General features: G+C 48.1%; 1 protein-coding gene across 2 annotated transcripts in view; it reads right to left on the reverse strand.

Annotated features, from left to right (window-relative positions):
- The window catches only part of AZI2 (5-azacytidine induced 2), a 197,451-nt gene that overhangs the window by 142,009 nt on the left and 41,647 nt on the right, over positions 1–13,795 (reverse strand). For both annotated transcript variants that reach the window (XM_063922274.1, XM_063922275.1), the window contains one exon: positions 6,761–6,990. In XM_063922274.1, coding sequence (XP_063778344.1) covers positions 6,761–6,985 — 225 coding nt within the window. In that variant the 5' untranslated portion in view covers positions 6,986–6,990. Of the gene's footprint in view, positions 1–6,760; positions 6,991–13,795 lie in introns of those variants that run through there.

Consider the following 13,795-nt stretch of genomic DNA (forward strand, 5'->3'; position numbering starts at 1 on the left):
GGAGCCCATTGAGAACGTGCTGTTTCAGAGCCAGCAACAAGAAAAGCCTCCACCACCCTGGTTCTCTACTGGAAAAATCCCTAAAGTTGTGAACAATGTACTGTAAATCATATGAACAAGTGCATTGTAATCTAGAAACAATTTAATAGGCTTTATTTGGGAAAGACATGCGAAGAACAGGTAATCGCTAGTTAGGAATAAATGTATAATCTATTCTTATCTCCTTCCAAAGGTGACCAATTATCTATAAGAACTTCCTCTCAATACAAGAGTCTGGGGGAATGCCTTAATGGCAGTGGTAGGGTACGGTGGCTGGAAGCAGGATTTGAAATTTTTTAAAGTGTCACCTGGATGGGTTGGGTATGCGTAACCGGCGGTCAGCATACCTCCACCGGTATCCCGACAGAATGCCGGCCGGGGGACAGGGCAAGCGCAACAAACCCCTTACGGGCTCGCTGCGCTCGCCACACTGCGGTCACCACAGATTCTATTCCCACTCTATGGGTGTCGTGGACACCCATGAGTGGGAATAGTCCCTGTTAGTGGGCAATGCTGACAATCAGGATTCTCAGGGGGCAGGCTGTAGGGAGAGGTGTTGTGACCGTCGGCCTCCTGACCGCCGGTCACATAACTACATCCCACAAGGACACAAAGGTTTACAAATATAAGGGCACATAAGATGTGGCAGGCAACTCCTAATGTTTCTTCATAGGAGAAACAAAGCATTCTATAGTATAAGCTTATACTAGCTACAATTAAGCAAAGCTTATTGGTTGATCTGACCAAATTCTAAAGAACACTTATTTTTAACCACTTAAAAAGTGGCAAATTAAAAATAAGATTTTACTTACCGATAAATCTATTTCTCGTAGTCCGTAGTGGATGCTGGGGACTCCCGTCAGGACCATGGGATTAGCGGCTCCGCAGGAGACAGGGCACAAAACTAAAGCTTTAGGATCAGGTGGTGTGTACTGGCTCCTCCCCCTATTACCCTCCTCCAAGCCTCAGTTAGGATACTGTGCCCGGACGAGCGTACACAATAAGGAAGGATATTGAATCCCGGGTAAGACTCATACCAGCCACACCAATCACACCGTATAACTTGTGATCTAAACCCAGTTAACAGTATGACAAACGTAGGAGCCTCTGAACAGACGGCTCACAACAATAACAACCCGATTTTTTTGTAACAATAACTATGTACAAGTATTGCAGACAATCCGCACTTGGGATGGGCGCCCAGCATCCACTACGGACTACGAGAAATAGATTTATCGGTAAGTAAAATCTTATTTTCTCTGACGTCCTAAGTGGATGCTGGGGACTCCGTCAGGACCATGGGGATTATACCAAAGCTCCCAAACGGGCGGGAGAGTGCGGATGACTCTGCAGCACCGAGTGAGAGAACTCCAGGTCCTCCTCAGCCAGGGTGTGCCCCTGACCAAGTAGCAGCTCGGCAAAGTTGTAAAGCCGAGACCCCTCGGGCAGTCGCCCAAGATGAGCCCACCTTCCTTGTGGAATGGGCATTTATATATTTTGGCTGTGGCAGTCCTGCCACAGAATGTGCAAGCTGAATTGTACTACACATTCAACTAGCAATAGTCTGCTTAGAAGCAAGAGCACCCAGTTTTTTGGGTGCATACAGGATAACAGCAAGTCAGTTTTCCTGACTCCAGCCGTCCTGGAAATCTATATTTTCAGGGCCCTGACAACATCTAGCAACTTGGAGTCCTCCAAGTCTCTAGTAGCCGCAGGTACCACAATAAGCTGGTTCAGATGAAACGCTGACACCACCTTAGGGAGAAACTGGGGACGAGTCCGCAGCTCTGCCCTGTCCGAATGGACAATCAGATATGGGCTTTTGTGAGACAAAGCCGCCAATTCTGACACTCGCCTGGCCGAGGCCAGGGCCAACATCATGGTCACTTTCCATGTGAGATATTTCAAATCCACAGATTTGAGCGGTTTAAACCAACGTGATTTGAGGAATCCCAGGACTACGTTGAGATCCCACAGTGCCACTGGAGGCACAAAAGGGGGTTGTATATGCAGTACTCCCTTGTCAAATTTCTGGACTTCAGGAACTGAAGCCAATTCTTTCTGGAAGAAAATCGACAGGGCCGAAATTTGAACCTTAATGGACCCCAATTTGAGGCCCATAGACACTCCTGTTTGCAGGAAATGCAGGAATCGACCGAGTTGAAATTTCTTCGTGGGGCCTTCCTGGCCTCACACCACGCAACATATTTTCGCCACATGTGGTGATAATGTTGTGCGGTCACCTCCTTCCTGGCTTTGACCAGGGTAGGAATGACCTCTTCCGGAATGCCTTTTTTCCCTTAGGATCCGGCGTTCAACCGCCGTGCCGTCAAACGCACCCGCGGTAAGTCTTGGAACAGACATGGTACTTGCTGAAGCAAGTCCCTTCTTATCGGCAGAGGCCCTGAGTCCTCCGTGAGCATCTCATGAAGTTCCGGGTACCAAGTCCTTCTTGGCCCATCCGGAGCCACGAGTATAGTTCTTACTCCTCTACGTCTTATAATTCTCAGTACCTTTGGTATGAGAAGCAGAGGAGGGAACACATACACCGACTGGTACACCCATGGTGTTACCAGAACGTCCACAGCTATTTCCTGAGGGTCTCTTGACCTGGCGCAATACCTGTCCAGTTTTTTGTTCAGGCGGGACGCCATCATGTCCACCTTTGGTCTTTCCCAACGGTGCACAATCATGTGGAAACAACTTCTCGATGAAGTCCCCACTCTCCCGGGTGGAGGTCGTGCTGAGGAAGTCTGCTTCCCAGTTGTCCACTCCCGGAATGAAAACTGCTGACAGTGCTATCACATGATTTTCCGCCCAGCGAAGAATCCTTGCAGTTTCTGCCATTGTCCTCCTGCTTCTTGTGCCGCCCTGTCTGTTTACGTGGGCGACTGCCGTGATGTTGTCCCACTGGATCAATACCGGCTGACCTTGAAGCAGAGGTCTTGCTAAGCTTAGAGCATTGTAAATTGCTCTTAGCTCCAGTATATTTATGCGGAGAGAAGTCCCAAGACTTGATCACACTCCCTGGAAATTTTTTCCCTGTGTGACTGCTCCCCAGCCTTTCAAGCTGGAATCCGTGGTCACCAGGACCCAGTCCTGAATGCATAACTGTGGCACTTTAGTAGATGAGCACTCTGCAGCCACCACAGAAGAGACACCCTTGTCCTTGGAGACAGGGTTATCCGCTGATGCATCTGAAGATGCGATCCGGACCATTTGTCCAGCAGATCCCACTGAAAGGTTCTTGCGTGAAATCTGCCGAATGGAATCGCTTCGTAAGAAGCCACCATTTTTCCCAGGACCCTTGTGCAATGATGCACTGACACTTTTCCTGGTTTTTGGAGGTTCCTGACTAGCTCGGATAACTCCCTGGCTTTCTCCTCCGGGAGAAACACCTTTTTCTGGACTGTGTCCAGAATCATCCCTAGGGACAGCAGACGTGTCGTCGGAGACAGCTGCGATTTTGGAATATTTAGAATCCACCCGTGCTGTCGTAGAACTACTTGAGATAGTGCTACTCAGATCTCCAACTGTTCTCTGGACCTTGCCCTTATCAGGAGATCGACCAAGTAAGGGATAATTAAGACGCCTTTTCTTTGAAGAAGAATCATCATTTCGGCCATTACCTTGGTAAAGACCCGGGGTGCCGTGGACAATCCAAACGGCAGCGTCTGAAACTGATAGTGACAGTTTTGTACCACGAACCTGAGGTACCCTTTGTGAGAAGGGCAAATTTGGACATGGAGGTAAGCATCCTTGATGTCCAGGGACACCATATAGTCCCCTTCTTCCTGGTTCGCTATCACTGCTCTGAGTGACTCCATTTAGAATAGGTCTCACCGAGCCGTCTGGCTTCAGTACCACAATATAGTGTGGAATAATACCCCTTTACTTGTTGTAGGAGGGGTACTTTGATTATCACCTGCTGGGAATACAGCTTGTGAATTGTTTCCAATACTGCCTCCCTGTCGGAGGTAGACGTTGGTAAAGCAAACTTCAGGAACCTGCGAGGGGGAGACGTCTCGAATTTCCAATCTGTACCCCTGGGATGCTACTTGTAGGATCCAGGGGTCCACTTGCGAGTGAGCCCACTGCGTGCTGAAACTCTTGAGACGACCCCCCACCGCACCTGTTTGTACGGCCCCAGCGTCATGCTGAGGACTTGGCAGAAGCGGTGGAAGGCTTCTGTTCCTGGGAATGGGCTGCCTGCTGCAGTCTTCTTCCCTTACCTCTATCCCTGGGCAGATATTATGGGGACGAAAGGACTGAGGCTGAAAAGACTATGTCTTTTTCTGCTGAGATGTGACTTGGGGTAAAAAAGGTGGATTTTCTAGCTGTTGCCGTGGCCACCAGGTCCGATGGACCGACCCCAAATAACTCCTCCCCTTTATACGGCAATACTTCCATGTGCCGTTTGGAATCTGCATCACCTGACCACTGTCGTGTCCATAAACATCGTCTGGCAGATATGGACATCGCACTTACTCTTGATGCCAGAGTTTCGCATATATAGAAATGCATCTTTTAAATGCTCTATAGTCAATAAAATACTGTCCCTGTCAAGGGTATCAATATTTCCAGTCAGGGAATCCGACCAAGCCACCCCAGCGCTGCCCATCCAGGCTGAGGCGATCGCTGGTCGCAGTATAACACAGTATGTGTGTATATACTTTTTAGGATATTTTCCAACCTCCTATCAGTTGGCTCCTTGAGGGCGTCCGTATCTGGAGACGGTAACGCCACTTGTTTTTATAAGCGTGTGAGCGCCTTATCCACCCTAAGGTGTGTTTCCCAACGCGCCATAACTTCTGGCGGGAAAGGGTATACCGCCAATAATTTTCTATCGGGGGAAACCCACGCATCATCACACACTTCATTTAATTTATCTGATTCAGGAAAAACCACATGTAGTTTTTTCACACTCCACATAATACCCTTTTTTGTGGTACTTGTAGTATCAGAAATATGTAACATCTCCTTCATTGCCCTTAACAAGTAACGTGTGGCCCTAAAGGAAAATACGTTTGTTTCTTCACCGTCGACACTGGAGTCAGTGTCCGTGTCTGTGTCTGTGTCGACCGACTGAGGTAAAAGGACGTTTTAACGCCCCTGACGGTGTTTGAGACGCCTGGACAGGTACTAATTGGTTTGCCGGCCGTCTCATGTCGTCAACCGACCTTGCAGCGTGTTGACATTATCACGTAATTCCTTAAATAAGCCATCCATTCCGGTGTCGACTCCCTAGAGAGTGACATCACCATTACAGGCAATTGCTCCGCCTCCTCAGCAACATCGTCCTCATACATGTCGACACACAAGTACCGACACACAGCACACACACAGGGAATGCTCTGATAGAGGACAGGACCCCACTAGCCCTTTGGGGAGACAGAGGGAGAGTTTGCCAGCACACACCAAAAACGCTATATTATACAGGGACAACCTTTATATAAGTGTTTTTCCCTTATAGCATTTTAATATATATATATATATACACATATCGCCAAATAAGTGCCCCCCCTCTCTGTTTTAACCCTGTTTCTGTAGTGCAGTGCAGGGGAGAGCCTGGGAGCCTTCCCACCAGCCTTTCTGTGAGGGAAAATGGCGCTGTGTGCTGAGGAGAATAGGCCCCGCCCCCTTTTCGGCTGGCTTCTTCTCCCGTTTTTCTGAGACCTGGCAGGGGTTAAATACATCCATATAGCCTCCAGGGGCTATATGTGATGTATTTTTAGCCAGAATAAGGTATTATACATTGCTGCCCAGGGCGCCCCCAGCAACGCCCTGCACCCTCCGTGACCGTTGGTGTGAAGTGTGTGACAACAATGGCGCACAGCTGCAGTGCTGTGCGCTACCTTCATGAAGACTGAAAAGCCTTCTGCCGCCGGTTTCTGGACCTTCAATCTTCAGCATCTGCAAGGGGGGTCGGCGGCGCGGCTCCGGGACGAACCCCAGGGTGAGACCTGTGTTCCGACTCCCTCTGGAGCTAATGGTGTCCAGTAGCTTAAGAAGCCAATCCATCCTGCACGCAGGTGAGTTGAACTTCTCTCCCCTAAGTCTTTCGATGCAGTGAGCCTGTTGCCAGCAGGACTCACTGAAAATAAGAAACCTAAAAACTTTTTCTAAGCAGCTCCTTAAGAGAGCCACCTAGATTGCACCCTGCTCGGACGGGCACAAAAACCTAACTGAGGTTTGGAGGAGGGTCATAGGGGGAGGAGCCAGTACACACCACCTGATCCTAAAGCTTTAGTTTTGTGCCCTGTCTCCTGCGGAGCCGCTAATCCCATGGTCCTGACGGAGTCCCCAGCATCCACTTAGGACGTCAGAGAAAAGTATATGAAAAGGTAAAACCATAATAAGGACAGTGCAGTATATCAAGGATAGATACTGGATCCAAGTGGGCTAAAGGACCTCTGACCCGCGACAGCAGGTGGAAGGGCATGGTCAGGTAACACATTGGGCAGTATGTAGCAGCGTCAGAGACCACCAGAGGTGCTGGGTGCCAGCCATTCTCTAAGTTTTTTAAAGGGGTAATCACTTGCAAGGTAAAATCATGCCTTGTAAGTGATTGCCCTTTTATAAAAAACTTCAGAGATCGGCCGCCATCCCGCACCTCTGGCAATATCTGACGCCATTACATCCCGCCAATTTTGTTTAATGGCAGGGTGTCAGAGCACTAGAGAAGCGATAGCAGTCCCAGATTTGACCTATACTAGTGTACCTTTTCTTCCATTTGTCTTAATTTTCTCTTCAGGGAATAATTTTCCCTTTCAGTATCTTTCAAGCGTTTCTTGATGTCTTCATAAGCGGTGACAAGGGCAAAGTGAGAGGCCACTGAAGCCTCTCCAGAGGATGCAGAGACCGGAGTGCCTTGGTCTCTTATCCTCACAGTGTCTTCCTTCTCATGAGTCAGGATACAAATGTCATCATCTATCAAGGAATCCATGCTGCCTAGAAATAGAAAGAGAATTAAAAGTAAGCGTATTGTTGCTGCGGTCAGCATTCGCAATGTAATAAAAACTTTCATGACTAGCATTTTATTACAACATATTGCTAAACATCTCCGTAAAGATATAAAGTATTCAAAGTCAGTGAACTAGATGTACATTTATTCTGAGCATTTTTATGCTCTAGTAAAGCAGCATTCTCAAAGATTTTTTTTCTTTAAATAAAAATGAAGTAACTTTTTTTTGAGTGTATAAAAACAAAAAGGTACAATACAAAGGGCACACATAGCACCTGCATAACAAAAGAATACAAACATTCTTTGGGGTTTATACATAAAATTACTGACGAGTACGGCCGGTGGCTCAAGAATAAAATTAAGCAACTTTTTAAATATGCCTCCAATGGTCATAATTCTATAACCCTGATACAAATGATTATCTATTTTCAAAACCTCTGAAATACAAAACAGTATGACTGCCAGATACAGACATTGGGCTCAGTATGCCATGCAAGTATGTCACAATGGAACAGAGCTCAGATGGGCATTCCAAAGTGCCTCTGATCTCATCTACAGTGTGTCTGTGGTTACTGAGGAAACTCAAAAACAGCAAAAATAAGATTTTACTTACCGATAAATCTATTTCTCGGAGTCCGTAGTGGATGCTGGGGTTCCTGAAAGGACCATGGGGAATAGCGGCTCCGCAGGAGACAGGGCACAAAAAGTAAAGCTTTTTCAGATCAGGTGGTGTGCACTGGCTCCTCCCCCTATGACCCTCCTCCAGACTCCAGTTAGGTACTGTGCCCGGACGAGCGTACACAATAAGGGAGGATTTTGAATCCCGGGTAAGACTCATACCAGCCACACCAATCACACCGTACAACCTGTGATCTAAACCCAGTTAACAGTATGATAACAGCGGAGCCTCTGAAAGATGGCTTCCTTCAACAATAACCCGAATTAGTTAACAATAACTATGTACAATTTATGCAGATAATCCGCACTTGGGATGGGCGCCCAGCATCCACTACGGACTCCGAGAAATAGATTTATCGGTAAGTAAAATCTTATTTTCTCTATCGTCCTAGTGGATGCTGGGGTTCCTGAAAGGACCATGGGGATTATACCAAAGCTCCCAAACGGGCGGGAGAGTGCGGATGACTCTGCAGCACCGAATGAGAGAACTCCAGGTCCTCCTTAGCCAGAGAATCAAATTTGTAAAATTTTACAAACGTGTTCTCCCCTGACCACGTAGCTGCTCGGCAAAGTTGTAATGCCGAGACCCCTCGGGCAGCCGCCCAAGATGAGCCCACCTTCCTTGTGGAGTGGGCCTTTACAGATTTAGGCTGTGGCAGGCCTGCCACAGAATGTGCAAGTTGGATTGTGCTACAGATCCAACGAGCAATCGTCTGCTTAGACGCAGGAGCACCCATCTTGTTGGGTGCATACAATATAAACAACGAGTCAGATTTTCTGACTCCAGCTGTCCTTGCAATATATATTTTTAATGCTCTGACAACGTCCAGTAACTTGGAGTCCTCCAAGTCACTTGTAGCCGCAGGCACTACAATAGGCTGGTTCAGATGAAATGCTGACACCACCTTAGGGAGAAAATGCGGACGAGTCCGCAGTTCTGCCCTGTCCGAATGGAAAATCAGATATGGGCTTTTGTAAGATAAAGCTGCCAATTCTGATACTCTCCTGGCAGAAGCCAGGGCTAGAAGCATGGTCACTTTCCAAGTGAGATATTTCAAATCCACCTTATTTAGTGGTTCAAACCAATGAGATTTTAGAAAGTCCAAAACCACATTGAGATCCCACGGTGCCACTGGAGGCACCACAGGAGGCTGTATATGCAGCACTCCCTTAACAAAGGTCTGGACTTCAGGGACTGAAGCCAATTCTTTTTAAAAGAAAATCGACAGGGCCGAAATTTGAACCTTAATAGATCCCAATTTGAGACCCATAGACAATCCTGATTGCAGGAAATGTAGGAATCGACCCAGTTGAAATTCCTCCGTCGGAGCACTCCGATCTTCGCACCACGCAACATATTTTCGCCAAATTCGGTGATAATGTTGCACGGTTACTTCCTTCCTTGCTTTAATCAAAGTAGGAATGACTTCTTCCGGCATGCCTTTTTCCTTTAGGATCCGGCGTTCAACCGCCATGCCGTCAAACGCAGCCGCGGTAAGTCTTGAAACAGACAGGGACCCTGCTGAAGCAAGTCCCTCCTTAGAGGTAGAGGCCACGGATCTTCCGTGATCATCTCTTGAAGTTCCGGGTACCAAGTCCTTCTTGGCCAATCCGGAACCACTAGTATCGTTCTTACGCCTCTTTGCCGTATAATTCTCAATACTTTTGGTATGAGAGGCAGAGGAGGAAACACATACACCGACTGGTACACCCAAGGCGTTACCAGCGCGTCCACAGCTATTGCCTGCGGATCTCTTGACCTGGCGCAATACCTGTCCAGTTTTTTGTTGAGGCGAGACGCCATCATGTCCACCATTGGTCTTTCCCAACGGGTTACCAGCATGTGGAAGACTTCTGGATGAAGTCCCCACTCTCCCGGGTGAAGATCGTGTCTGCTGAGGAAGTCTGCTTCCCAGTTGTCCACTCCCGGGATGAACACTGCTGACAGTGCTATCACATGATTCTCTGCCCAGCGAAGAATCCTTGCAGCTTCTGCCATTGCACTCCTGCTTCTTGTGCCGCCCTGTCTGTTCACATGGGCGACTGCCGTGATGTTGTCCGACTGGATCAACACCGGTTTTCCCTGAAGCAGAGGTTCTGCCTGGCTTAGAGCATTGTATATTGCTCTTAGTTCCAGAATGTTTATGTGGAGAGACGTTTCCAGGCTCGTCCATACTCCCTGGAAGTTTCTTCCTTGTGTGACTGCTCCCCAGCCTCTCAGGCTGGCGTCCGTGGTCACCAGGATGCAATCCTGTATGCCGAATCTGCGGCCCTCCAATAGATGAGGACTCTGCAACCACCACAGAAGAGACACCCTTGTCCTTGGAGACAGGGTTATCCGTAGGTGCATCTGAAGATGCGACCCTGACCATTTGTCCAACAGATCCCTTTGGAAAATTCTTGCGTGGAATCTGCCGAATGGAATTGCTTCGTAAGAAGCCACCATTTTTCCCAGGACTCTTGTGCATTGATGTACAGACACCTTTCCTGGTTTTAGGAGGTTCCTGACAAGCTCGGATAACTCCTTGGCTTTTTCCTCCGGGAGAAAAACCTTTTTCTGAACCGTGTCCAGAATCATCCCTAGGAACAGCAGACGAGTTGTCGGCATTAACTGGGATTTTGGAATATTCAGAATCCACCCGTGCTGTTTTAGCACTTCTTGAGACAGTGCTAATCCCATCTCTAGCTGTTCTCTGGACCTCGCCCTTATTAGGAGATCGTCCAAGTATGGGATAATTAATATGCCTTTTCTTCGAAGAAGAATCATCATCTCGGCCATTACCTTTGTAAAGATCCGAGGTGCCGTGGACAATCCGAACGGCAGCGTCTGAAACTGATAGTGACAGTTTTGTACAACGAACCTGAGGTACCCCTGGTGTGAGGGGTAAATTGGAACGTGGAGATACGCATCCTTGATGTCCAAGGATACCATAAAGTCCCCCTCTTCCAGGTTCGCTATCACTGCTCTGAGTGACTCCATCTTGAACTTGAACTTCTTTATGTACAGGTTCAAGGACTTCAGATTTAGAATAGGCCTTACCGAGCCATCCGGCTTCGGTACCACAAAAAGAGTGGAATAATACCCCTTCCCTTGTTGTAGAAGAGGTACCTTGACTATCACCTGCTGAGAGTACAGCTTGTGAATGGCTTCCAAAACCGTCTCCCTTTCGGAGGGGGACGTTGGTAAAGCAGACTTCAGGAAACGGCGAGGTGGATCTGTCTCTAATTCCAACCTGTACCCTTGAGATATTATCTGCAGGATCCAGGGATCTACCTGCGAGTGAGCCCACTGCGCGCTGTAATTTTTGAGACGACCGCCCACCGTCCCCGAGTCCGCTTGAGAAGCCCCAGCGTCATGCTGAGGCTTTTGTAGAAGCTGGGGAGGGCTTCTGTTCCTGGGAAGGAGCTGCGTGTTGCTGTCTCTTCCCTCGACCTCTGCCTCGTGGCAGATATGAATAGCCCTTTGCTCTCTTATTTTTAAAGGAACGAAAGGGCTGCGGTTGAAAAGTCGGTGCCTTTTTCTGTTGGGGAGTGACTTGAGGTAGAAAGGTGGATTTCCCGGCTGTAGCCGTGGCCACCAAATCTGATAGACCGACTCCAAATAACTCCTCCCCTTTATACGGCAAAACTTCCATATGCCGTTTTGAATCCGCATCGCCTGTCCACTGTCGCGTCCATAAAGCTCTTCTGGCCGAAATGGACATAGCACTTACCCGTGATGCCAGTGTGCAGATATCCCTCTGTGCATCACGCATATAAAGAAATGCATCCTTTATTTGTTCTAACGACAGTAAAATATTGTCCCTGTCCAGGGTATCAATATTTTCAATCAGGGACTCTGACCAAACTACCCCAGCACTGCCCATCCAGGCAGTCGCTACAGCTGGTCGTAGTATAACACCTGCATGTGTGTATATACTTTTTTGGATATTTTCCATCCTCCTATCTGATGGATCTTTAAGTGCGGCCGTCTCAGGAGAGGGTAACGCCACTTGTTTAGATAAGCGTGTTAGCGCCTTGTCCACCCTAGGAGGTGTTTCCCAGCGCTCCCTAACCTCTGGCGGGAAAGGGTATAATGCCAATAATTTCTTTGAAATTATCAGCTTTTTATCAGGGGCAACCCACGCTTCATTACACACGTCATTTAATTCTTCTGATTCAGGAAAAACTATAGGTAGTTTTTTCATACCCCACATAATACCCTGTTTAGTGGTACCTGTAGTATCAGCTAAATGTAACGCCTCCTTCATTGCCAAAATCATATAACGTGTGGCCCTACTGGAAAATACGGTTGAATCGTCACCGTCACCACTGGAGTCAGTGCCTGCGTCTGGGTCTGTGTCGACCGACTGAGGCAAAGGGCGTTTCACAGCCCCTGACGGTGTTTGAGTCGCCTGGACAGGCACTAATTGATTGTCCGGCCGCCTCATGTCGTCAAACGACTGCTTTAGCGTGTTGACACTATCCCGTAGTTCCATAAATAAAGGCATCCATTCTGGTGTCGACTCCCTAGGGGGTGACATCCTCATATTTGGCAATTGCTCCGCCTCCACACCAATATCGTCCTCATACATGTCGACACACACGTACCGACACACAGCAGACACACAGGGAATGCTCCTAACGAAGACAGGACCCACTAGCCCTTTGGGGAGACAGAGGGAGAGTTTGCCAGCACACACCAAAAGCGCTATATATATATCAGGGATAGCCTTATAATAAGTGCTCCCTTATAGCTGCTTTGTTATATCAAAATATCGCCATAAATTTGCCCCCCCCCTCTCTGTTTTACCCTGTTTCTGTAGTGCAGTGCAGGGGAGAGACTTGGGAGCCGTCCTGACCAGCGGAGCTGTGAGAGGAAATGGCGCCGTGTGCTGAGGAGATAGGCCCCGCCCCTTTTCTGGCGGGCTCGTCTCCCGCTATTTAGAAAAATCAGGCAGGGGTTAAATATCTCCATATAGCCTCTAGGGGCTATATGTGAGGTATTTTTAGCCTTTATAGGTATTCATTTGCCTCCCAGGGCGCCCCCCTCCCAGCGCCCTGCACCCTCAGTGACTGCCGTGTGAAGTGTGCTGAGAGGAAAATGGCGCACAGCTGCAGTGCTGTGCGCTACCTTTAGAAGACTGCAGGAGTCTTCAGCCGCCGATTCTGGACCTCTTCTGACTTCAGCATCTGCAAGGGGGCCGGCGGCGCGGCTCCGGTGACCATCCAGGCTGTACCTGTGATAGTCCCTCTGGAGCTTGATGTCCAGTAGCCAAGAAGCCAATCCATCCTGCACGCAGGTGAGTTGACTCCTTCTCCCCTCAGTCCCTCGCTGCAGTGATCCTGTTGCCAGCAGGAATCACTGTAAAATAAAAAACCTAGCTAAACTTTTTCTAAGCAGCTCTTTAGGAGAGCCACCTAGATTGCACCCTTCTCGGCCGGGCACAAAAATCTAACTGGAGTCTGGAGGAGGGTCATAGGGGGAGGAGCCAGTGCACACCACCTGATCTGAAAAAGCTTTACTTTTTGTGCCCTGTCTCCTGCGGAGCCGCTATTCCCCATGGTCCTTTCAGGAACCCCAGCATCCACTAGGACAATAGAGAAATATACGTCCTGGAAACACAAACCAAGTAAATGGTTAATGTGATTGTTATAGCTGGTCAGTGTCCTATGTTAACATAACACTTTTTTTTTTTCATCAGATTGCTGCTTTAAATGATGACGATTTGCGATTTCACAAAATACATACAGAGAGGTAAGAATGAATAAGTAATAATAAGAATAATCCCATTTAGACTGAACTTGGGCCAGAAATTTAAATGGGGACAGCCACTGCTCTATAAGAAAATAACAGTGTGTGTCTAGGTCACGTCTGACTATTTGTCAATGGTCAACAAACGATTAATAACCAAGTATAGAAATGGTAGGAATGGCTTTCTACCAAAAAGCAAGCGGTACAACACCACTGGCCTGATACAAAGTTGAATGCAAATCGGCAGTAACTGCACTGGCAGAGTGTGCACAGAAACCATGGGGGGTCATTCAGATCCGTTCGCTGCTGTGTGTTTTCGCACAGTGGGCGATCAGGTACTAACTGCGCATGCACGTAGAACAACAACAAAGGGCATAGCT

The sequence above is a fragment of the Pseudophryne corroboree genome, chromosome 5 (assembly GCF_028390025.1).
Source record: "Pseudophryne corroboree isolate aPseCor3 chromosome 5, aPseCor3.hap2, whole genome shotgun sequence".
Classification (NCBI taxonomy): domain Eukaryota; kingdom Metazoa; phylum Chordata; class Amphibia; order Anura; family Myobatrachidae; genus Pseudophryne; species Pseudophryne corroboree.